This window comes from Bos taurus, chromosome 25 (genome assembly GCF_002263795.3).
Source record: "Bos taurus isolate L1 Dominette 01449 registration number 42190680 breed Hereford chromosome 25, ARS-UCD2.0, whole genome shotgun sequence".
NCBI lineage: Eukaryota > Metazoa > Chordata > Mammalia > Artiodactyla > Bovidae > Bos > Bos taurus.
In genome coordinates, this window is record NC_037352.1 from 24,983,102 (window position 1) to 25,008,947 (window position 25,846).

At 53.4% G+C, this 25,846-nt stretch overlaps 1 protein-coding gene across 4 annotated transcripts in view; it reads left to right on the forward strand.

Annotated features, from left to right (window-relative positions):
* Positions 1-19,052, forward strand: part of IL21R (interleukin 21 receptor) — a 60,193-nt gene extending 41,141 nt beyond the window's left edge. For 3 of the 4 annotated variants that reach the window (XM_005224816.5, XM_005224814.5, XM_024985047.2), the window contains 8 exons: positions 3,936-3,999; positions 7,469-7,571; positions 10,640-10,839; positions 13,057-13,220; positions 14,271-14,448; positions 14,890-14,983; positions 15,388-15,472; positions 17,675-19,044. In XM_005224816.5, coding sequence (XP_005224873.1) covers positions 3,951-3,999; positions 7,469-7,571; positions 10,640-10,839; positions 13,057-13,220; positions 14,271-14,448; positions 14,890-14,983; positions 15,388-15,472; positions 17,675-18,397 — 1,596 coding nt within the window. In that variant the 5' untranslated portion in view covers positions 3,936-3,950 and the 3' untranslated portion in view covers positions 18,398-19,044. Of the gene's footprint in view, positions 1-3,935; positions 4,000-7,468; positions 7,572-10,639; positions 10,840-13,056; positions 13,221-14,270; positions 14,449-14,889; positions 14,984-15,387; positions 15,473-17,674 lie in introns of all 4 variants that reach the window. The other variant, NM_001193179.1, reaches the window with a different exon arrangement.
* The last annotated feature ends 6,794 nt before the right edge of the window (positions 19,053-25,846 follow it).

A 25,846-nucleotide genomic window follows, 5' to 3' on the forward strand; every position in this document is an offset into this window, starting at 1 on the left:
TGTTTCCCAGAACTTGAGTGGCTTGTTTTAGATGGTTTTAAATATCCCTGGACCCCCTAGTGAGAGAGTGAGGCCCTTTTCAAATTTCTTTGGCTCCTCTGCTGTTGACAAGGTGGTGGTGGAGGGGGAGAATCTCAGTTTGATGCTAGTATGTCTTCAACACCTCTCTCTGATACTCTTTAATCTCCCTTTTTAAACAAAGGCAAACCAGATCTCCAACTCATCAGAGTCTTAAGCAAGGAAGAGTGTCTTGCTAAAACTCAATTTCTGTCTTTTGTTTTCCTTGTATTCAGGTTTTACATTTCATTGCATTTTGTTTCATGGTGAGTTGGTTAGTTTAAGAAACACGTATACGATGCCTATTAACATGCCAGGCACTGTTCCAAATGCTCTAAAAACACTGACAACTCTCCCAAGAACTCTATGAGGTAGGTTATTAATATCTCTATTTTACAAATGAGGCCTCAGAGGCCCCGAGAGGTTAAGTAAACTCCCCAAGGTCACACAGTGTATAATCAGCAGTGCCGAGGTTTAAACTGAGGCGGGCTGGCCCAAGTCTGTGTTTTAACCACCGTGGTGCATGCTGCCTCTCTGTTTCATACTAGTCACCTGTGGAAGGAGGGCTTCTCTGGTGGCTCAGTGGTAAAGAATCCTGCAATGCAGAAGTAAAGCCTGCAATGCAGAAGACGTGGGTTCGATCCCTGGGTTGGCATGATCCCCTGGAGGAGGGCACGGCAACCCACTCTAGTATTCTTGCCTGGAGAATCCCATGGACAGAGGAGCCTGGCAGGCTATAGTCCATAGGATTGCAAAGAGTTGGACATGACTGAAGCGAATGAGCATGCATGCATGTACCTATTGATGGTCTGATTTTCCATTTTGAGATGTTTATTGGAGCAAAAACTATGAGACCAGATAAAGAGAAACAGCAAGTAGATCACAGCACTGGTAAGAACCTTGAAGGCAGTAAGTGGCAGGAGTTCTAGAACATTCCAGCATAGCTTCATGGACACAGGGATGGAGCAGGTGGGTCATGAAGACTGAGTGAGTGGGGGGTGGGGGGCGTGGAAGATGTCTAAGAAGCAAACTCGGCACAGGAACTTGTCTCATGCAAAGGCAGGGAGGCATGAGGAGGCCTGGGATGCTGGGGACTGGTGAGTAATTCAGAGCAACTGGCCAGTAAGAGCAAGAATCCAGCCCCCTGGACAGCACATTACGGTTCACGGAGCACTGCGGCATCTGCTTTCCCACTGACTCTTCTTAACTGCCAGGTGCTGTGTGCATTCCTGCCCCTAGTTTAGAGATGATAACTGAGGTCAGAGAGTTAGAAAACCAGAGAAAAGCTATTCTTTGCTCCAAGATGCTCTGGCCACAAATTTGGGGCTCTTTGTTCTGTTCTACTATGTCAGGTATCTTAGATAGCAAGCCACAGAAAAATAATTCTACCAAATAGGTGGGTGGAGTGGTGGGGGGGGGGGGTTGGTGTATGTTAAATCCAGGTGTGGACATCAGGTACAGCTGGATCCAGGCCCTCAAGTGCTGCCATGGGGACTCTGGATCTGTATTTCTCAGGATTGACATTTCTCTGAGATGACAGTGGAGAAGGAAATGGCAACCCACTCCAATATTCTTGCCTGGAGAATTCCATGGACAGAGGAGCCTGGCAGGCTACAGCCCATGGGGTCGCAGGAGTCAGACATGGCTTAGCAACTAAACCACCACCACCAAGAGATGGCAAAGATAGCTACCAGATTTTAGCAGGCACCCAAAAGATTACCTCTTAATAGAGTTCTAGAAGAAATTCCAAGATGGCTCTCGTTGGCCTTGCCTGGGTTGGTTTCTGTGTCTGATCCCCTCACTTGACCAGGTGGGTGGAGTGCTTTATTGGTCAGAGCTGGATTAGGTGCACACCCTGGTTCAAGTCAGCTTCAGTTGGAGGGGCTGTTCGTAAAAGGGGAAGAGATGCCTGGAAGACAGAAGCAGCAGAAACATCCTCTCCTTCCCCAGGGGCTTGTTTGTCATGGGTGCAAAGCTGAGGAATGAGGGACCTTGAAACTGACAAAGAATCTTGTGCTTTTTCCTGTGGCCCCAGATGGAGCCGCTGGGAGCGATGTGGACAGAGCCATGCCAGGCCCTGTGCTGAGGCTGGAGTCAGAGATGTGGACACATCAGTGAGGGGCAGACGCGCACTCCATCTTCTCTAATGGGAAGCAGGATCCCTAAAATGTGATGATCAGATTCCTCCAGGGTGTGGAGCCAGGCATGAGCAGAGCTCCTTAGAGCAGATTTAAATACTATCTGTGCCAACATTGTTTTATTTTAACAGTGATATTATTCATTTTAAAGTGTGTTGGGGAGGGAATTCCCTGGCGGTCTAGTGGTTAGGACTTGATGCTTTCCCTGCTGTGAGCCCTGGTTCAATCCCTGGTCAGGGAAATAAGATCCTGCAAGCCATGCAAGGAGGCCCCCAAAAAAGTGTATTGTGGAAAAAATGCACAACCATGAACATTATTGCTTAGGTTGAGGTTGGAGTTAAATTTTGAAGAGTTCATTTAGAGAAAATAAACAGTAGTATACATGATCTACAAATATGGCCAACTTTTTGAAAATGAGACATTTAAGAACCTCTTGGCTGGGTCGCTCAGGGAGTCTGTCCATTTCTGGTGCTCTAAAAGCCTGTATCCATCACTATTTCTTGAGCGTTTACATGTCAGGGGCTCTGCCAGGGGCCCAGCAATTCTATAAATGGAGTCTTTGAATTCTTGAAGGCATCCTGGAAGCGGGCTTTACCACCTTTACTTATAAGGCTCAGAGAGGGGAAGTGTCCAGCCCAGAGTTCCACAGCTGAGCCTCTCTGTGCCCTGCCACTGCTGCTTGGTGGCTTGTTAGGGAGTTCAGAGGAAGCTCTCCTGGGGGCCAGAGTAGGATCTGGGGAACCCAGGCTCAGGGATGGCATCCGGAAGAAGCCACACATGTGACCTGGTCCCTGCGTGAGTCAGTCCTCTGGGCTTCAAATCCAGCTACACCCCTGTCTCTGGGGTCAATCTGGGTGGGGTTCCTGGACCCACTGGTCTCTGACTGGTACCATCCCATGCAGGCACAGAACTGAGGGTGCAGCTGGCAAAGTGCCAGCCTGGTGAGTTGTCCTTCTGCCCAGGGTACCAAAGTCTGCTTTTCCTGGACAGGCTGACTCGGATCTCCAAAGAGGTCTCTTCTCAGTCTCACACAGATCAGGGTGAGTCTAGGGCAACTTCACGTGCTCAGGCTGGGTTCCCCGTTGCTTCCTGGTGGGCTCACCCAGGCAGGCTCTGTGGTCGAGTTATCGGGCTAAGCATATCTTAGTATTAGGCAGTGATCTCCTTTGTGGTCTAATCTTGGATTTGTTATTCAGTGAGAAGCCAATTCAGGGAAACCTGGTGTGCTGCAGTCCATGGGGTCGCAAAGAGTTAGACACCACTGAACAACAGCAACAAGAAGCCAATTAATTGGGCTAACAACAACATGGGGATTTCATGGGAAGGAAACATCTCTGCTTATCAAATACAACTTTCCAAGCCACTCTCCCTTTTCTTATCTAGATGGATAAACACACACACATCCTGCTACAGCGACAGGTTTATTGGAATCTTTGAATAGAGAGCTCCTCCCCATTTCCATCCCCCTCTCACTTGTGACTGTGCTGGGTGCCCAGGAAGAAGGCGGGGGAGATGGGGGAGGGACCCCGGGAGTGCAAATTGGCCACTTCTAAGGGACAGGAACCCTTGGGAGCAGCCACAGGCTCCTCAAACACTTCCCCCCACCCCCCAAAAAAAAAACCAATCCAAGGAACTGAGAGGCAAGTCTTCAAAAGGAGGGATGCGGACCAGAGTGGGGCAGTTCAGGGCCCTTTGGTCTCTGGATGCCAGGCTCACCCTCTCGCTGTGTGTCTCTTCCAGGCTCCGGGAGGCAGCATGCCGTGTGCCTGGGCTGCGACTTTGCTCCTGCTAATGCTCCAGGGAAGTAAGTAGCTGCCCCGAGGTCTGCAGGTGGGGAGCAGCCATGCTGGCCTTGTGGGTTGCAGGGCGGGGCTAGAGGGTCTGAGCCTGTAGCATCTGTCCACTTACAGCTGACACAGGTGCAGTAGCCCTCTCTGCATCAACCAGAACCCATTCAACCAGCGAGCTCCACCATCTAGAAGTGGTTCACGCGAGTCCCACGTGATCCAGCCCACCGTCCTGGGTCTCCAGGTCTCACTGGCTGGGGAGGCTGGGTCTGGGGGAGGATGAAAGACTTCATCCTTCATCTCCATGGCTCTCTGCCTTGGCCAGCTCCCAATTCTTGGAGGGAGGAAGTCCTGCCTGTGGTCTAACCTCAGTTTCTCCTCATCTCCTAGGAGATGGTTTTCAACAATCCCTGGGTTCACTGCTGGCACTGATATTCCCCAGAGATGTTAAGCCCTGAGCTGGGAGAGGCCAGGAGTTACACTTGGGGGCAGAGTCGGGGCTGAGAGATCCAGGAAGCCTGCTGGGAGGAGGCGGGACAGAGCACACAGGCTCAGATAGGGGCTGGACTGGGGGCAGGGTTGGGGGGGGGCGGGGCCCTCTGCCGCGGCTCTGCTGACTCATGGGCATTTCTCTCCGGTTTTTACCAAAAGACCCAGAGCTTCAAATAGCTCCGTCAGGAAACAGATGTCGGGCTCCTTTGTTTTTCCTTTCTGAGTGGTCAGCAGCCCGGCCTGGCACTAAAGGGCCTTTAGGTCACCTGCTGCCTCTCCCCACCTCGCGGGCATAAATTCCAAGCCCCTGCTGTGTCCCGGGCACCAATGGCACCCCACTCCAGTACTCTTGCCTGGAAAACCCCATGGGTGGGGGAGCCTGGTAGGCTGCAGTCCATGGGGTCGCGAAGAGTCGGACACGACTGAGCGACTTCACTTTCATTTTTCACTTTCATGCATTGGAGAAGGAAATGGCAACCGACTCCAGTGTTCTTGCCTGGAGAATCACAGGGGCAGCGGAGCCTGGTGGGCTGCCGTCTATGGGGTCGCACAGAGTCGAACACGACTGAAGCGACTTAGCAGCAGCAGCAGCAGCTGTGTCCCGGGCACCGCCAAGCAGCCTGTGAAGTTCACGCAGCCCTGACGCCCAGTTCTCTGCTGAGGAAGCTAAGGCTCAGAGAGGGTGGGCGGCAGGTTCATGGCCACACAGGCAGGCAGTTGCGGAGCTGGGATCGGTTCCCAAAATCTGCCCGATTCCCATGGTCTTAACTGCTTTTACTGCGTAAGTGCCTCGTGCAGGCCGCGTGGGCTGCCCCAGCATGATAGCATCTAAATACCTCCACATGCACACACCCCCTCAAGAAGTCAGTGTCCAATAACAGGGACTCGGAGCTGTCGTGAGTCACGTGTCCACTTTCCTTGGTTCCCACTGCCTCCCACATGCTGTGATAACCCTGTGGGGTGGGGGTGGGGGTGGAGGGATGGTGGCCCTGGGGCTCTCTGCCCAGGGCTCAGGGTACTGACCAGATGATGGGGTTTTTACTCCTTCTGGTCCCTGATGCCACCTCCATGCTAGTTTCTGGGACTGCTGTCCCCTCCTCAATGTTTCATTCCACATTCGAGACAAATCTTGTCCCTTGGTAAGGGCTTCCCAGGTGGTTCAGTGGTAAAGAACCCACCTGCCAATGCAGGAGACATATGGGTTTGATCCCTGGGTTGGGAAGATCCCCTGGAGGAGGAAATGGCAACCCACTCCAGTATTCTTGCCTGGGAAATCCCATGGACAGAGGAACCTGGCGGATATACAGTCCATGGGATCACAAAAAAGTTGGATATGATTTAGTGGCTGAACAACAGTAGCTGTCCCTTGGTGGCCTTAAGCCTCCAAGCTCTGGAGTCCTGAGAGAGAATAACCAGGATACGAACCCAGAGAGGACATGGCCACATGGGTTTGGGTCCTGCCCAAATCTGTCCTCTTTTCTCCACAAATTATCTGAACTCGCCCTTCTGTGCCCACCGACGGGCCCTATGTTCCTCCCCAAAGGATGCCTCCTCCTAGAACAGGATTGGTTTCCACATCTCAGATCCCTTGCTAATGCTGCCAGAAGCCTTCTCAACTGTGCTAAGGATTCTGAGGCCACACCCGCTGGAAACAGTGCCGTGATCGATTAGCAATGTCTGCCATGTGTGCGGCTGTAAAGACCCAGCAGAGATTAGCTTCTGCCCTTCCTGGGTTTCATCAGCCCAGACCAAAGAGAGAGACAGGAGGCGTAGCCCAGCCTCAGAGCCTCAGTATTCTCATCTGTAAAATGGTGGAAAGGAGAGTGAAAGTCGCTCAGTCGTGTCTGACTCTTTGCCTCTCCTATAGTCCATGGAATTCTCCAGGGCAGAATACTGGAGTGGGTAGCCTTTCCTTTCTCCAGGGGATCTTCCCAACCCAGGGATCGAACCCAGGTCTCCCACATTGCAGGCAGATTCCTTACCAGCTGAGCCACCAGGGAAGACTGTAAAATAGTGGTGGGATTAGAAATAAAAGCTGTTTCCAGCAACAATGTTCTTGGCTCCAAATCCAGCTTCTGAGCTAGACAGAGCCCTGGGAGGAATGTACTCCCACCCTCTGGATCTTCATTAGTCAAGGAAAAATAGGAAAAGGCCACTAAGAATGAATCCGCTTAAAAGGGGAACAGATTTCTGGTAAATAGTAGGGATATGGGGGTGGGGGATAGCAGTGTTGGCACTTGATCTTACAAAACAAAACCGAGCTAAAACTCAAGTGGATTTTGTCAAACATTTACCAAAATTTAAATTGTGATTGGACCTATATTTTTAGAACCAAAGTGAAGCAATTGACATTGGATGTGGGCGAGTATGAAATCTTCCAACAAAATTGCCTGCGAGGGCCAGACCTGTGCCACTCTGGCAGTGGTGATGGCGCTTTGGGTAGTAGGATACATACATTTTGGCAAAAATATTCAAGGGCTTCTCAGTTTTCTGAAGGCTTCTTGCTCCTTCAGAGCACTTCCGGTCACCGAGGTCTTTGTCCTGTCTGAGACCAACTGCAGGGGAATAGAACGCTCCTCCTTGTCTCTCACTGGCTGCGTGAATCCCTCTCACGGGACACGCAGATGCATCTGGCATCTGGGGCATTCAGGATGCGCCACCTTGAGAGGAAGGCTGGCCACGAGGGATGATGAGCTGGTGTCTGGACACGGGGCTTGTGGGGAGAGCCCATGGTGGGGACCTGCTTAGTTTAGGAATCTCATCCTCCCAGCCAGCCTCAAAATTTTGGAGGGCTCAAAAACAGAATTCTCAGGTGGCAAGAACCCCCCTTGCCCCAGTCCTTCATCTCAGTGGCCCTTGAATCATCATATTCATCATGGCCCAGGGACCCCCGGTTCCCCTCACCATCCAGCCCTCAAGGCGTTAGGAGGTGGCGATCCCTGCAGCCCCCACCCTACCCCCTCACCAAGGCCTCTGTCTCCCCTGACTCTCCAGCCTGGGGCTGCTCCAACCTCGTCTGCTACACCGATTACATCGAGACTATCACCTGCATCCTGGACACATGGGCCAGGCACCCCGACTCGCTCACCCTCACCTGGTAAGTGACTGGGCCTCACCAGCCCTGGGGATGATATTCAGGGTAGCCCTGGAGGGCTGGGATGAGGCAGGACCACCAGAGACCTTGGATTGAATTGGACCGACTGGGTGCCTGGCAGGTTTTGTTGTTGTACAGTCTTTGTGTCTGGCTTTTTTGAGATCCCATGGACTGTAGCCCACCAGTCTCCTCTGTCTGGATTTCCCAGGCAAGAATACTGCAGTGGGTTGCCATTTCCTTCTCCAGGGGATCTTCCCAACTCAGGGATCGAACTCACATCTCCTGCATTGGCAGGCAGATTCTTTACCACTGAACCACCAGGGAAGCCCTCCTAGCAGGTAGTTAAGCAGTTTAAAAATATCTACCGCTGCGTGCGGGTTCACTCAGCCCTTTCACAATGGCACTTGGTTTCATTGTGGGCTGAGAACATGATCTGGGACCATGAGCTACTGTCTGACTGTGGTCTGGGAATCAGTCTACCCATCTTACAGATGTTCACACAGGGCTCCTGAGACTTGTCCAGTAAGCAGGGCTACAGAGACCATACTCTTGCCCACACAGGCCTGACTGTGGGTTTGAGACTTCAGGATGACCATACTCCCACGGCTGTCTTGAACACTGAATACATGCCCCACATCCAGCTATGCTTCACATGAATGATCATTTCTGAGTCTCACAGTTATTACTCCCATTTTACAAATGAGGACACTAGGGTTCAGAGAGGTTATGCAGTTTGCCCAAGGTCACACAGCCCGTGAATGGTGGAGCTCAGATTCAAACACGGGCAGTCTGACTCCAAGATCCGCGGGTCCCTATTAGTGCATAATGCTAAAGAAAACATTGTTCATTGCACTTGTTAAAGAATGGTAAGGTGTATTTTTTTCACTTTATGTTTTAAAACAGAATGAGGGGTTCATGCTTTTATTTTATTTATTTATTTTTAAATTAAAAAAACAATTTGGCTGTGCTGGTTCTTTGTTGTGATGCATGGGCTTCCCTCTAGTTGCAGTACACGGGCTCAGTTGCCTCATGGCAACTTAGTTCCCGGAGCAGGGATCAAACTCACGCCCCCTGCCCTGGAAGGAAGATTCTTAACCACTGGACGACCAAGGAAGTCCCAAGGCAGATTTTATTCAAGACCATCATGATAGGTGTAGGGGCCGGGGGTTTTGGTGTGGGGAAGAAAGATTGGTCTCAAACAGAATTCAACAAGGAAAACTGGGAATTTATAGCCAAGGAGAAGGGCAGTGAATGGAAAAACACTAAGAGGAAACATCAGGGGTCGGAGGGAGTTCCAGATAAACTGACCTGAACTGATGGCAGCCCAATATGATCAGACATCACCTGGGTAATGGCTCAGGATGAGGAAATTGACCAGTTGTGAAGGATGGACGATTCTGGCTAAGCTGAGTTAACAGGATCCTTGCTGAAATTAGCCAATGCCCCAAAGTCAGCACCTAGTTGAAGAGAGACTTCCAAGGAGCCTGAGCTGAGCCTGGTCAAGGAGAGTCTTTGTCAATATACTGCTCAGGATAGAAAACAGGTGGCTTTCATTCTGTCATCACCAATTCGTTGGTTCATTCACTTACGTCTTCAGAACATATTTATTAAGCTCTTGCCAGACATTTGGAGGCACTGGGGGCTCAGTAGAGCCCAAGACTGACAAAGTCCCAGCTGTCGTGTAGCTGACACACTGCAGGGAAGACAGACAATAACCATGTAAACAGCCAACAGGATACGTTCTGAGACTGCGTGCTTTAAAGTCCAGGAGTCTCGACCCTGGAGTAGAGAGTCAGCAACATGAGGGGAGAGCGGCTTTAGCCAGGGCAGTCCGGCCAGGCCTCTCTGGGTGAGGAGAAGGCAGTCAGGGAGCTGGGGAGAGGGCATTCCAGGCAGAGGGTAGTGCATGTGCAAAGGTCCTGAGGTGGGGACAGGATGGTGAGTTTGAGGAATAGGGAGGAGGTCAGTGTGGCTGGAGCAGAGTAAGCCAGGCTAAGGGAGAACCACCAGGGAAAGAGGGGAGTGGTAGGTGGGGCCAGCTTTTATTTGTGTGGGTGGTGAGAAGCCACCTGAGGATTTTAGGCATGGAGGTGACAGGGAATTTTTAAAGGTCCCCCTGGATGCAGTCTAAGAGTCTTAGAGACCCCTTTTTTTTTCAGCAGAAGTTTCTATTCCAGCAAATACTTGGCAGAGAACTGAGTCCATGCCTCCATATTAGCCCTGGAGGGTGGTCATGTTCATAGCCTGAAGAGGTAGGTAGGGGAATAAATATCTGGTGAACTCCTATACATACTTCAAAACCCACTGTTTCTGCTCACTGGCAGTTAAAAAGCCAGAGCATTTTCCCCTAACTTTATACCAACAGCCTTCCTGAAGGCCACCCAAAGCAGGGGGTAAAGTTCATTTGGCTCTTATCTTGGCCCTGAGCACAAGCGCTTATTAGGTATGCATCAGATATTGGACAGAAAGTGGGCAAAAGGGAGACTTGAAATGCTTAGCTTCCTTCCTCTAGGACAGTGATACAGTTGATGGAACTGACAGGGATATATTTAGGTTCAGTCCAGGAAAGAATGACCCAAATTTCCAAAGTCAAAAGCTATTGCTCTCAAATGGGGCTTCCCCAGTGGCTCAGTGGTAAAGAATCTACCTGCCAATGCAGGAGACATGGGTTTGATTCCTGGGTCAGGGAGATCCCCTGGAGGAGGGCATGGCAACCCACTCCAGTATTCTGGCCTGGAGAATCCCATGGACAGGAAAGCTTGGTGCGCTACAGTCCATAGGGTTGCAAAGAATCAGACACAACAGAAGCGACTGAGTACATGTGCATGCATGCTCTTAAGTGAGGTAGTGAGTTCCTGGTCCCCTGGAGGCATACAAGCCAAGCCTGGACACAGTCCATCAGGGCTGCTTCAGGGAAGGAATATCTTCCCTGGGAAAGCAGCAGTTGGACCAAGTAACCCCCCAGCCCCACCTGAAATCCCTCCCAGCACCAAGATTCTGGGCTTGGGCCCTGGCCCTGAGCCCTGAGCCCTGCTGGCTTCCAGCCATGACTGGCTGCTCTGTCTTTGAAGGCATGACACATATGGAGAACTGGAGGATGAAGTCACCTCCTGCAGCCTCCTCCGGTCCACCCACAACGCCACCCACGTGGAGTACACGTGCCACATGAATGTGTTCCGCCTCATGGCTGACGACTTCTTCAATGTAAGCATGACAGACCCATCCGGCAACTACTCCCAGGAGTGTGGCAGCTTTATAGTGGCTGCGAGCAGTGAGTATCCCTCAGCCCCCAGAGTTTAGGAGAATGCATGGTCGCTGGGCTGGCCCCCCAGGCCCACCCTCTCCTTAGAGTTCTTTTTGCTATAGTGTGATGGGTTGATCAGTAGGTTTGAGTCTTAACCAAAGAGAGGCAGCAGGGTTATGGAAACGAGTTGGACTGGGACCCAGGACCTTGGCCTTCAGTTCTGGTTCAGCCCCTGCCTGTCTGTGACCTTGGACTGCTTCCCTATTTATAGAGTGAGGATTCCTTGAACCCTGACTCTTAGGGATTCTGTTCCCATGATGGGGGACATTGGGTCCCAAGAGAAAAACCTCGCTGAGTTTTCTCCCATTCATTGGCTCCTTGAGGCCCAGCATCTCCCTCCAGGCTGGCGGTAGGGGGGAATCCACAGGCAGAAGGGGCCCAATTGTCTCTCTGGAAGCAGTTGTCTCTCTGGGTCCAGAACCAGGTTGGGTCCAGGTGTGTCGAAGTGGGATTTCCAGGGAGAGGGGGTGAGAGTCCCGTGCCCAGAGGCATGCAAACACAGACTGCTAAGAGAGTCCTGTCTTCCTCGGGAAGGCTCAGCCTCCACGGTTTGGCAGTTTCTGGCCCTGGATCCCCAACGGTGGGGCGTGGGGTGAGAAGGTGTGTGCCATTCACACCCTGGGGGTCTAGGTTTGGATCATTTCACTGTGGGTATCACACCACACAAAGTGTGAACGAAGCTTCACACACACCCAGACACACCCAGAGTCTCTCTCACATACACACATTCATAAATACACCCTTGAACACATGCATGGGTGTCCCACCCCCCCCTCAGCCTATCCAGCCTGGACACCTGCCCACATGCTCACTCCTACACGGGCACGCGTGCCCGCACGCTCTCTCAGCCACGCAGATCCAAGCGTGGCTAGTTCACAGAACAGGGGTGCCCTCCTGCCCCTCTGAGAGAGCCGGGCGGACAGCAAGCCTGCCCCTGCAGAGGAGAGGGACTGCTCCACTGCCCCCCACCTCACAGTGGGGCTCCAAGTCACTTTTCCCTCTGGTCCTGCCTCCCCTCCCTGCCAGGGTCTGAAGCCAGGCCTGTACCCAGATTTGGCAGGGGGCACTGTTCTTCCCTACGCCCAGACCCTTTTCTTCTCCTGGGCCCTGGACCCCTGTCCTTGACCCCATCCCTGATCCCCGGCTCTGGTCCACACCACCCAGCCCAGGACATACCAGAAAGTGGGAAACCAGGCCTCCATTGGCCTGGGGAAAAGAGGAGAGGATCTAGAAGCATTTCCAGTCCCAGGAGACAATGAAACTCCCCCTGCCCCCTACCACCTCCTGAGCATGTGCCTTCCCCCATCACAGTTCATGGTGCCGAGTTGTCCGCAGCTTCAGAGTTGCTGTTTGAAATCCCTGGCGGGGATGCACGTTGGTTTCACAACCATCTCTTGAGGGCCTACTGTGTGCCAGCTCTGTCCTAGGAGCTGTGGACATGGCATTGACTGGAGAACAAAACCTCTGTCCCAAGGAGCTAAGATTCCCCCAGACAGGGGCAGGTGGCAAGCAGGATCACAGAGCCCTAGAGGGCATGGTGTGGTGACTCAGATCTCTGCTCCTGCACTTTCCAGAAAATGTCCAGGAGATGACAGCATTCACATCACATCCCCAGGGCCCCTTCAGGCATCAAACTACTGCAGAGCAGCCCGGCAGGCACTCAGAGGTGGTAACTTCCATCATTAACATAATTCGTGCTAATTAATTAGCCTGATGCTAATTACAGTCTCTTGACTTCTCAAGGAAGCTGCAGTTAAAAGAACACAATGCCATCATTTAGAACAGACATGGAGAACATGGGGGTCATTTAGAACAGACATGGAGAACATGTGGGTCTCATTGGTTTTCTCCCTCTGGCCGCCGCCGGTCTGCATTCTTGCCCCGTTGAGGGGTAGCATCCCCCTTGAGACTGGGAGGGCTTGGTCTCCAAATCTGTGTCATCCATCTCTGTCCCCTGCCCAATTGGGTTGTGTTTGCAACCCAATCTCATCTAAATTTCCCGTTTCTCAGATGAGTAAACTAAAGCCAGGAGACGGGGTGCTTCACCCCAAGTCATTCAGGGTCACTAGGCTTCGTCTCATCAAGAATGGATCAGGCATAAGGGAATTTATTCCCATCACCGCATCCTTCTCAGCTGCTGCAAAATCTCATCCCATTTTTCTCTTTCTGGCTTTTTCCTGTAAGTCAAGCCATCTCCCCCTTTCAACGTGACCGTGAACTTCTCCGGATATTATAATGTCTCTTGGAGTTCCAGTTCCAGTTTCAGTCCCAGTGACCGTGTCTATGCACTGAAGGACAAACTTCAGTATGAGCTGCGGTACAGGAAGGTTGGAGAGCCCTGGGCTCAGGTGAGGCCCTCAGAGGACTGGGGTGGAGGGCGTCGGGGGCGGGAGGGGCGGGATGCACAGAACATCCAGACAGGAGGAGGGGCAGCCACAGGTGAGCCTGTAATTCATGGTCCAGAGTGGAAACCAAGGACTCGCCAGGGATGGCCGCGCTCCCTGGCGCTCTCTCACTCCATGCTGCCTCGTCTCATTTTTCCCCGGGGTAGGAGACCCCTTAAAATCCCTTCCTTCCTGTCCCTGTGTCCTCTTCTATCAGCGTGCCAAAGAGGAAGGGATCGGCACCATCCCTGGTTCTATCTGAGGTCTAGTTCTGTCACAGTAGGAGAAGTTTCAGAAATGGGGCAGCCTGGAACTGTCCCATTATACTTAGAATGGCCACTGTTGGAGACTTCCAGAAGCATCGATAACCAAGGAAGTTCAGAGGGAACGTTGTTTCAAATGTGAAGGCTTCTGAAGGCGTTCTTTGTTTAGAGTGTTGAAGAGTTCCAGAATGGCCTGATGTTTAGAACAGTCACAGCTGAAGAGTTTTAGAACTATCCATCCTTTAGAATGGTCCCAGTTGAAGACTTTCATAAATGCCATTGTTCAGACTGTCCCCAGTGGAAGACTTGCGGAGGCATCAGTTGCTAAGATGCCTGTAGTTACAGATGCCCAGAAATGCCCACTATGGAAAATACCCACTGTTGACAAATTACAGAAGTGTCCAAGGTCTGGAATGCTGTCAGTTAAATATTCCCAGGAATGGTCACTGCTGCTCCTGGGACATTTCCAAGCCCAGCCAGGAAGGGTCCCCTGCCAGGCCTGTGAGTGGATGAGCTTGGATCAGAGAGAAACAGAACAGAGCACTATATCTTAGGGAGGCCACGACTCTGTGCTGCCCAGGCCGGAGTGTCCAGAACTCAGACTGGGGCTTGATTCTTGTGGAGAGGGTGGAGACTTTGTGGGAGAGACTCCACCCCTTTCGTGGGGGCTGGTGAAGGATGGTTCTGCTGGGGGTTGGCGGGGCTGGACTGGGGGTTCATGATGTGGTGCATCCTTTCCCTGTGCCAACAGAGTCCAGGGAGAAAGCTGATCTCAGAGGATTCCAGAAGCGTCTTTCTCCTCCCTTTGGAGTTCCACAGTGGGTCAAGCTACGAGCTGCAGGTGCGGGCAGGGCCCCAGCCCGGCTCCACCTTCCAGGGGACCTGGAGCGAATGGAGTGACCCAGTCGTCTTTCACACCCAGCCGGAAGGTAGATGTGAAACAGGGATGGGTGGATGGATTGACACCCACTCCTTGTACTAGATCTAGTGCGGCCACCCCGAGCCTGGCTGGAGGGTACCCACTGAGTCCTGCGCCCGCTGGTTGCCACTCCATAGCATTTCTAGGGCCCCTGCTTGCCAAACCCTGCATTGGGTGCTAGGCATGTCTCCCGGCAGGGCATTTGATCCCCCTAATACATCTGTGAAGTAGGAATTATTATGCCCATTTTGCGGATAAGAGAAGGGAGACTCCAAGAGATTAAAATCACTTGCCTGGGGTGGGGGTTGGACCCAGGTCCATCCCACTGTGAGGTAGCAGAAGCCTTCCCACCCTCTTCCCCGCCAGCCTGGACCCAGTGCCCCCCCACCCACACCCGCGTGGCCTCTTGTAAAGGTCAGTCAATGTCACCCAGCATTTGCTTCCTTCCCAGAGAGAAAGGGAGACCTGTATCTTCACCTGGTTCCCATCCCGCTCATCCTGGTCTGCCTCATCTTTGTCTTCTTGGGCCTGAAGGTCCCTTGGAGGTGAGGCCAGGGCACAGGGAGGCAGGGAGGGATTCAGCCTGGGCCAGGATTTGGGGGACACCTCTAGGAGCTGGAGTGCCCAGGGCCTCCACTCCCCGACTCCTCCCCGCAGCCCCGTGGAGTTGCGAATGGAGGAGGAGTCAGGGCTCAGAGCCGGGCAGCGTCAGCTCAGCACAGAGCAGGCAGCCCCAGCCCTTGAACACTGTGCACCTTCAGGAGACTCGCTGCCCCATTTTACAGATGTGAAAATTGAGGCCTGGGGCAGAGGGGCGGAAGGGAGGGGCCTGAGTTGTGTCTTGGAGACACTGAGTCTCCCACAGGACACATTTGGGGTGCAGCTGAGCAGGAGGCCCTGCTGCCCTCTGGGAGGTGCAGGGGGACTCACCTCGTCTCTACCTTCCCAGGCCGTGGGAAAAGGTATGGTTGCAGGTGTCCAGCCCAAAGCCCTTCTTCCAGCCCCTGTACGTGGGCCACAGCGGAGACTTCAAGGTGAGCATCCCCACCCTGTGATGAGCCCCTTGGAGCCTCTCACCTTCTGGGAGCTTGCGTCTCCCCTCACACCTGGACCCCCCAGCCCCACCCTGCAGGTCGTGGGCACCCAGATCCCCGCCCAGCCCGGAGCCAGACTTCATTCTCTCCATCCACAAAGTGCAGGAAGGAGTTCCCGTGGAGCAGGAACACTGCAGATCCTGCAGCGTTTCTCAGGCCAAGGAATCAGACTGGGGCAGAGGGTGAGCTAGGTGGTCCCTTGAGCCCCAGACTGGCCTCCCAGTCCTTTCGTAGAAACCCTTGCTCTGGAGGTGGGGAGGGAGCAGCTTCTGGGAAGGAAATGGCCCCACCTGCAAAATACATGGGGCCCCCACCCCCGCTGCCAGCACCCATGGGTTCTCTGTGCCCATTTACCGCCACCCACCCTCCCCACCCCCCACCACCCCCACCCCCCACCCCCGGAGGCGGCAGCCACCACAAAGAGGATGTGGTGATGGCGGGCGGGGCGGACAACCTGCTCCAGCCGAGCCTGAAAGTCAGGGGGTGCGACCTGCCGGCTGCCTGGCCATCAAGGAGCGCTGTCTCGCCTCCGCCCTTTCACCCGCGTAGCAGCCCCTGCGAGTGGGTGGCTGGGTGTTCCATTGTCCCAGGGGAGACACGAGGAGCCCAGAGGCTGAGGCTCAGAGACAGGCGGGGGCGGGGCCTAGGTTCCATCACATCCAGCCAACCTTTCCTCTTTCCTCTGCCCTTTCTCTGAAGCTCAGCTCTCACGTCTATTCTGCGTTTGTTTTTACCAAGACTCATATAGCCCTCGCTGGTGCACTGGCTGCTCTGCTAGGAGCTCCACAGATGTTATTCAATGTATCATGTAATCCCCACAACCACTCTGTGGAGTGGGGACTGTTAGCGGGCCCATTTTACAGATGAGGAAGCTGAAGCACAGAGAGGCCAAGTAACTGGCCCAAGGCCACACAGCTGAGAAGTGACTTCCGATCAGGGGTGATGGGCCTCAGCAGGGTTCTGAGATGAGCTTTCTGACCAGGGAGCTCAAAACTGGGAGATTTTGGTTCTCAGGGATGTTCTCTGCCGACTGGATGGAGACCCTGTGTCATGAGGGGAACCCCTGGCAGGCAAGGGCAGAGAGACCCTTAAAGCTTAAGGATGGCTGCCTCAGTTCATCTTGCCCCGCAGCCCTTATCAAGAGATGCAGTTTTGATCCCTGGGTCAGGGAGATCCCCTGGAGAAGGAAATGGCAACTCACTCCAGGATTCTGGCCTGGGAAATCCCATGGACAGAGGAGCCTGGTGGGCTACAGTCCATGGGGTTGCAAAAAGTCAGACATGACTGAGCAACTGAACCACTGCCACCACCTTATCCTTTATGAGTGGCTGGTCCTTGATTCATTCTGCTCATTCATTTACTTAATATACATTTTTTGGGTGCCTACTGTCTGCCAGGCACTGTGTGAGCCTCTAAGGGACAGCCATGACCCGAGAAGCAAGGGGCTTCGGCCTGGCCACATGTCCACCCTAGTAAGGACATAAACAGGAGAAGCAAGGTTTCGAGAAATCTCCCCAAGGAAGATAAAACAGGAGGCCTGGTGGGGACCCTGCCACTCAGTCCTCAGGCCCTCCTGCCCTCTGTCCCCGCTACTTGGGAGTCTTGACCCCACACCCACACAGATCCCAGGCCACCGAGCAGCGGATCTTCTGCGCCTGCAGGTTCCCAAGAGCCATGGCTCCTTGCTACAGGTGGGGAAACTGAGGGCCAGGGACGCAGGGACAGTGGGGGGGACCATCTCTGGACAGGGACACAGCTGGGTGCTAATCTCCCCCACCCCCATCTATGTTCTGAAGTCTTCCTTTCTGTCTCTCTTTCTGTCTGTCTTGTCTCTGTGTCTGTTTATGCATAAACAGCCTACCCCCTTACCCCTGTCCGTGGGCTTCCCAGATGGCCCTAGTGGTAAAGAATCTACTTGCCAATGCAGGGGATGCAAGAGTTGCAGCTTCAATCCCTGGGTTGGAAAGATCCCCTGGAGGAGGAAGTGGCAGTGCACTCCAGGATTCTCGCCTGGAGAATCCCATGGACAGAGGAGCTTGGCGGGCTACAGTCCGAGGGGTCGCAGAGTCGGACATGACCCAGTGACTGAGCACCCTTGTCCCTGCTCCCATCCATGACTCTCCCTCCTTGCCTCTCTTGCAGAAATGGGTGGGCACACCCTTCACTGCCTCCAGCCTGGAGCTGAGGCCCTGGAGCCCAGGGGTGCACTTGGCCCTTGAGATGTGCAGCCCATGCCCACCGCAGGGTGTAGTCAAGGGGCTGGTGCCCACGGAGCTGCCGGAGCCCACAGACCTGGTGGAAGCTGACGGAGTGCCTGAGCCGGGCTCCTGGGGCCCAGTGCCCTCCACTGCCGGCAGCTTGGGCAGCTCGGTTTACAGCCAGGAGAAGGACCGGCTGTATGGCCTGGTATCCATCGACACGGTGACTGTGGTGGACGCGGAGGGGCTGTGTGGCTGGCCCTGCACCTGTGGGGACGATGGCTACCCTGCCCTAAACCTGGACACTGGCCTGGAGCCTGGTCCGGACACAGAGGACCGGCTCCTGAGCACGGGGACCACGATCCTGTCTTGTGGCTGTGTCTCGGCCGGTGGCCCCATGAGGCCGGGCAGCCTCCTTGACCGGCTAAGGCTGTCCCATGAGGATGAGGCAGATTGGACACCTGGGCCGTCGGACAGCGAGGCGGGCTCGCCCCCGGTCGGCCTGGACATGAACACGTTTGACAGTGGCTTCGCGGACTCTGACTGTGGCAGCCCCGTGGAGAGTGACTTCAGCAGCCCCAGGGACGAGGAACCCCCCAGGAGCTACCTCCGACAGTGGGTGGTCATGGCCCCTCCACCTACGCCGCCGGGGTCCCAGGCCAGCTAGCGATGCCCCGACGGGACACCTGAGCCTGGTGTTCAGAGTGTGCATCTGGGGTTCAGGGGCCCACTGGCGTGGCTGTGCATGTGTGTGTGTGTGGCCCACGTGCCTGGGTGGACAGGAAGCACCCCCGTGGTGATGCCATGTGTGTGTCTGTGCCGATGTGAGTTCCCCGTATGCATGAATGTGAGCGGCACGTGCCTCTGTGCACACGAGGACAGTCTCCCTCCCAGCCATGTGGGGGTGGCCCCCGGGACACGTGCCAAGAAGCCAGTCATGCGCTGGGACCAGGGCCCTGCCTGGGACAGACCACAAGCCCAGCACCCACGGCCCCCCACCCCAGGTCCTGCCTCTGGGAGCCGCACAAGATCCACACTCTTCCTCATCACCTCGCAGGGGGCGGGAAAGGGGACCAAGCGAGCCCACCGTGACCCTGGGGGTGGGAAGACTGGCGGGGGGTGGGCGATGGATGTAGCTCTGAATCCTGACTCTGACACCTCCTGGCTGTGCCATCTTCAGCGTCACTTCCCCTCTCTGGGCTGGAGTTTCCTGTCTGGACCATGTGGGTGGCCTGACCTACCCTGTGGAGAAATCAGAGAGGTCGCCCACATACGGTGTGCAGCCCAGACCCTCAATAAACATCAATTTCCTTCCTTCTGTGGCCAGGACCACGGTCTGTGCTGGAGGTTGGGTGGGGCTGAGAAATCAGACAGACCCAGGTACCTGCGGGCTGTCCCGCCCTGCAGAGCGGCACCTGCGGGATTCTGGGCTGAAAACCAGCTTTGTTTCTTAGAATCAGCCCCTCAGCAACCAAGATTTTGTTTTTGGGTGCCTGCTTCGCATTTGTTGTTCCCATTGTGCGCCCAAGAGATATTTATTGAGCACACACAGGTGCTGGGATGCTGGGAGAGGACCCCCCTCTTGGCACTCACGGTGGGGGAAGGACACGACTAGGCAGTAAGGACACGGTGGTCCTGGTCCCTGGCATCTTATTTGTTCATCCTGGGGAATTAGAGGAAGTCAAGTTCTTGATGGTTCCTCAGAGAGCCTGCTGAAATGTGAAATTAAGATGCTAAGAAAATACTTATTTGCAACATTTTGAAGGCAACTTACTGAACATCAGCTTTTCACAGGAGCTGGAAATTGGTGTTGCACATTGCAAACAATTCTTACTTTAAAAAAGGAAAAAATATCCCAGGAAAATCAGAATGGACCTCTCCGTAGTGGGGCATAACGTGCAGAAGTCCTCCCCATCCCCTTCTCTGCTGCTGCTGCTGCTGCTAAGTCGCTTCAGTCGTGTCCGACTCTGTGCGACCCCACAGACGGCAGCCCACCAGGCTCCCCCGTCCCTGGGATTCTCCAGGCAAGAACACTGGAGTGGCTTGCCATTTCCTTCTCCAATGCATGAAAGTGAAAAGTGAAAGTGAAGTCGCTCAGTCATGTCCAACTCCTAGCGACCCCATGGACTGCAGCCTACCAGGCTCCTCTGTCCATGGGATTTTCCAGGCAAGAGTACAGGGGTGGGGTGCCATTGCCTTCTCCGATCCCCTTCTCTACAGCTCGATAAAAATCAAAATCAAAATCAAAAGAAAGGAAAAGAGATCATTTTTCTCCTAAGGGTGCTCACCTTTAGAGGCAGGCTTTTCGAGGCCACTGAGCCAGGTTAAAATAGCAGAGTCTGTTTCAGCCGCCAGCTCTCAGAGCCCTGAGGGACCCTCTGCCCCAGCCTGGCCCTGCCTGGCCCATGGTCCTTCCCAAAAGTCAGGCTGCAGGGCACCACCTGAAGCTCTGGCCTGTCTCTGCTTTTGGATGAGGCTGACCTGTCAGTCCTGCCGATGGCTCCTCTGACTTCTCTGTAAAAGGGGGAGGGGGGCGGTGGTCGGCAGAAGTCGCTAAGAACACCGGATTCCTTGGTTCTGAAAATTCTAGAACATTGATGGTCTTAATAGTGGGGCTGGGATCAGGATGTGCGAGGTGCAGATGGGAGCACAAGTGTGAAACCACAGCTCCTGCAGGTGTGAGCAGCCCTCCCCACCCCCCACCGTCGCCCCGGAGATGCTTGGGCCAAGGTGTGCTGTGGTTTCACACCTTCAGGGAGACCACGGGCTCCAGGCACTCATGAGCCGTCAGCTCTCCGGGGAAGCAGCTCAGCTCTCCAGCACCCAGAGCTCTGGGCCCAGGTGTGGGGAGGAGGGGACACCTGTGACCCCCGCTGATGGCAGGCCAGGGTTGGGGAGGGGCACGGGTCTCTGGCCTGGGCCAGACAGGACTCCTCACCGACACTTTGGGTCCTTGAAGGGGACCCAGCTCATAAAAGTCAGTGCAGAAGGGAGACAGGAGCTGGCCCACCTGGGGGGCTGGAGTACCAGGAGGTGGGTGGGTGGATGACCGATGGACGAGTGGGTGCATTAGTGGGTGGAGAGAAGCATAGGCTGGAGGGAAGAACAGCTGGATGGACGGATGGAGATAAACAGTTGCTAGAGACAAGGATGAAATGCCAAACACAAGCTCCAGGAAGGCAGCAACGTCACCTCTTGTGTTAGCTGCTTCACCCCCGAGCAGGCACATAGGGAGCCCTCCTCAGTAAAGCCTGACTTGCAGGGTTTACGTATTTCCACAGTGAAAACATTTCACCACGGTCAATTGGACTTGATGGCTTTAAATACGGGGTTGGAAGAGATGTTTATAATCGACACTCCTAGCTGGTATGAGGCAACCCCAGCACTTGGATGGGAGATCAGAGCAGGTAGTAGGAAGGCCGTGGGGGGTCTTCAGGGAGGAGGTGGTATTTGCTGGGCTCTGGAAAATGAATAGGAGCTGTAAGGGACACCAGCTACTCAGGCAGAGGGAAGAGTTTGAGCAAAAGCCTGGAGGTGTGACAGAGCCCTAAATACAGGGTGAGGGGGTCAGAGTCCAGGCCATACAGTTACTAACAACCCTGTCTTTGGAGGCAGGAGGGTGCCACCCACTGCTCCTGGCCCAGGCCTTTTCCCTCTGCAGGCTCCCAGGGGCAGGATATCCATTCAACAAATGAAGTGAAAGTGCAGAAGGGACCGGTGACTTGTCTGCGGTCACACCCTGAATTAAAGGTCAGAGTCAGAGCTTGAACTCTGGGCTCCTGACCCCAAGTCCAAACTCTCCTCACCTTGCTCTGCTGCAAGGCACCTGCGTCAGGAGGGAGGAGACAACCCTGGGTGCCTGAGCTTGTGTCAGCATCACTGGGGGGCTGACCCCAGGTCTGGGAATGGCTACGTGACCCGGGCCCCCCTACCCTGCAGAGTGCATGCCATCCTCCTGGTCTCAGTGAGGGTTCAGGGTCGGACATGTGACCCAAGCTAGTCCGTATGCTTTTCCTACGTGCTATAGGGGTGGGCTAATCCTGAAGCAGCTGGGGATGGGGCTGGGTTAGAGGGGAGAGCCAGGAGGGAACAGCTCATCTGAGGTGAGGCCAACACATTGGAAAGCAGAGCTAGGAAGTGGACCTGTATTCCTGATAATACCTCTTAAGCTCTTGGATCCAGCCATGCCTGAAACTACACTCCCCATGGCATCCGGTCCCATCACTTCATGGGAAATAGATGGGGAAACAGTGGAAACAGTGTCAGACTTTATTTTTGGGGGGCTCCAAAATCACTGCAGATGGTGACTGAAATTATGGTGAAATTAAAAGATGCTTACTCCTTGGAAGGAAAGTTATGACCAATCTAGACAGCATATTCAAAAGCAGAGACATTACTTTGAACTCTGTCTAGTCAGACAAAGGTCTGTCTAGTCAAGGCTATGGTTTTTCCTGTGGTCATATATGGATGTGAGAGTTGGACTGTGAAGAAGGCTGAGCGCCAAAGAATTGATGCTTTTGAACTGTGGTGTTGGAGGACTCTTGAGAGTACCTTGGACTGCAAGGAGATCCAACCAGTCCATTCTGAAGGAGATCAGCCCTGGGATTTCTTTGGAGGGAATGATGCTGAAGCTGAAACTCCAGTACTTTGGCCACCTCATGCGAAGAGTTGACTCATTGGAAAAGACTCTGATGCTGGGAGGGATTGGGGGCAGGAGGAGAAGGGGATGACAGAGGATGAGATGGCTGGATGGCATCACTGACTCGATGGATGTGAGTCTCAGTGAACTCCGGGAGTTGGTGATGGACAGGGAGGCCTGGCATGCTGCGATTCACGGGGTCGAGAAGAGTTGGACACGACTGAGAGACTGAACTGAACTGGGCTTTTGAGGTACATCTCTGGGGGCAACAGATGTGAGCATCCTCTTTTTAAAAACTGATGGCCCCAGAAAATAAATTTTAGATTCTGCAATTTGCGGGGGGGGGTCTCTCAGCATCATGATGGCCACCCACCCAAGACAAACTCCATGTCTGGAAAGGAACCTAAGCAGGGAGGGCTTTGAGGCTGGATGGCATGAGTTGGGAAACCAGGAAATCCAATTACCAGCTTTCAACCTGCAGAAACCATTTCACTTCCTCATGCTTCAGTTTTCTCATACATGGAATGGGTATATTGATCAGGACCAGGAATCAATACATGTGAAGTATGGACAGCAGTGTCTGGCACATTGGAAGTGCTTAGAAAATGTTGTTACTTTATCATTTTTGTGGACAAGTCAGTCCCACCCTGACCCCCACTCCCATATACTTTTGTTGATCTCAACCTTAAACTTGGCTGGACAATGAGCTGTATGTGCGTGCACGTGCGTTCAGTCCTGTCCATGGCATTTTCCAGGCAAGAATACCAGCGTGGGTTGCCATTTCCTTCTTGGGGGGATCTTCTTGATCCAGGGACTGAACCTGTATCTCTTGGGTCTCCTACATTGGCAGGCGGATTCTGGGCCACCTAGGAAGCCCAAACAAGCTATGAATACAGACATCTGGAGACCAGACCAACCCTCAGCAAACGGAAGATGTTGGGTTGCTGCTGCCACCTGCTGGTGACCACTGGAACTTGGCTGAGGAGCCTGCTGAAGGGGGTGTCCTCCCTGCGCAGAGGTCCAGGGGCTCCACTCGCACCTGCCTGGCACTGCCAGCTGGCTACACAGTTGTCACAGCAACTCAGTGCGGAGGGAATGTTCACAAGGCGAACCGGTAGGTTCTTTTGGTTACAGTGCTGTTAGTTTCAGATGTACAGCAAAATGATTTTTCTTTTAATTTTTTTTTTTGCAGATTATATTTCATATAGGTTATTACAGGACATTGGGTATAACTGCTGCAAGGTAATTCTTGGTTCCCTGTTTTATGTATAGTAGCTTGTATCTGTTAATCCTAACCTTCCAATTTGTCCCTCCCCTCCTTCTCCCCTTTGGTAACCGTGGTAAGTCCTTTTTTATTATTTATTTATAGTATGTTCAATTTTTTTTCTTATAATCTTTTAAATTTAAAATTTGTTTTAAAAATTCTTATTTTCCTTTTTTAGTAGGTTCTCTTTTAAATTCAACAAGGGCTGAATTCTACTCCTTGGGAGGGTGGGCGGGCCTGCATTGGGCACCAGGCGGAATGGGTGGTGAGACCACACTAAGCAGGGAGATCACGTGTGCACACACACACATATAAAAAATACACATACACGTCACACATACAACACACATACACACAAACACGTGTGGAAAATTCCCTGGCATAAGTGGGGTAAGGACCCAGGGGAAGAGTGGGTAGTCAGGTGAAGCCAGAGGACACAGATCACTCAGCCCGGGATTCTGGGTGGCCTTGGGCAAAGCAAGGCTGGAAGGGGAGGAAGGGGATGTGGGAAGCTGGCAGCTGCCAGACACTGAGCGAGATCTGATTGGGCTCCAGAAGGAAGAGAGGCGGGGCCTGGGAAGGCAGAGAAGATGCTCAGTGGGGAAAACCAGGAAGCAATTTCAGTGAAGAGGGAGTAACATCAGGACCTCAGTGCCAGGACTCCCGCCTAGACTTACCTCGTAACTCATGGCTCTCTACGTGCAGGCACCGACGTGCAAGGGCACTCCAGGGTGAACCACAGCTGGAGCTGTGTCAGTACGCAACATGCCATCACAGGTCTGTGTTTTCTCGGGGGTGGGGAGCCTAAAAGGTATGTAAATGCAGAGAAAAAGGCCTGGAGAAGAAAGCAGCCTGCAGGTTTAAAGAGAATGGATTAAGTATGGCTTATGTTAGCAAAAAGGAGTAAAAATGAAGAGTGTGGGCTTCCCTGGTGGCTCAGATGGTAAAGACCCCACCTGCAATACAGGAGACCTGGGTTTGATCCCTGTGTCAGGAAGATCCCCTGATGAAGGGAGTGGCACACCACTCCTGTATGCTTGCCTGGGGAACTTCATGGACAGGAACCTGGTGGGCTACAGTCCATGGGGTCACAGAGTTGGGCATGACTGAACGACTCACACCTTATGTAAGTAAAAAGGAGTAAGAATGGAGTGTGGAGGGACAAGGAACCCAGAGGACAGACCTTCGGGGGTCAGGGCGTGCTGTCACTCGGGGTGAACAGGACATGACCCCTCTGGCTTGGTGCTCCCCACTCCCATCCCGTGTTTTACTAGGTAAGTGAAAAGTCGCTCAGTCGTGTCCGACTCTTTTCGACCCCATGAACTGGAATTCTCCAGCCCAGAATACTGGAGTGGGCAGCCGTTCCCTTCTCCAGAGGATCTTTCTAACCCAGGGATCGAACCCAGGTCTCCCACACTGCAGGCAGAGTGTTTTACTAGGTGGTCAGTGTTTAAAATCTTTTTTTTCTAAACATGAATTCTTTCTCACCCTGGGCATGCAGATTTTAATTTTCCATAGTTCCTACCCTGCCTGGTATTAACCAGGCCACTTTATATTACCTGCCTGGCCCTGATCTGATCTCATAGCTTCTGGTCTACACTTCCGGTTTTGCAAACCCTGGGTGCAGAGCTTAGAAGGGCAGAGAGCTACCTTGGGTGGGGGCTAGCTGAGGGGGTGGATGGACACACGGACAGATTGATGGGATGGGTGGGGGCGGGAGGGAAGGAGGAAGTCATCCTTGCACGGGATGCCTAGATGTGGGAATGTGGGTCACCGAAACCCCCGCTCTCCACTGGAGAGCTGACTCCTCGCCCATCTCCTAGACACATGCCCGAACTGCCCCTCAACCTGGGCACACAGGGAAGGAAACAGACTTCACTGCGTCCTGCTACGTGCTTGTCCTTGGTGTTCTCCAGCTCATCTGGCCCTCCTGTGAGGGCGACGGTCTATCCCCATTTCTCAGATGAGAAAACCAAGGCTCTGACACGGGAACATCAAGACTGGATCCCAACCCTACCTTCCTCCCGCCACGAGATGCAGTCCCACACAATCATCATCTGTATTTTCTGTTTACAAAGCAAATCATATCCATTGTTCTACTTGATTACCCAGATCACCCCAAATGCTGTTTTTTCACTTTAGAGTAAAAACGAATAAAGAAGGAAAGAAAAAAAAATGATGCCAAAACTTGGCCAGGTCTCGGCAGTGCTGGG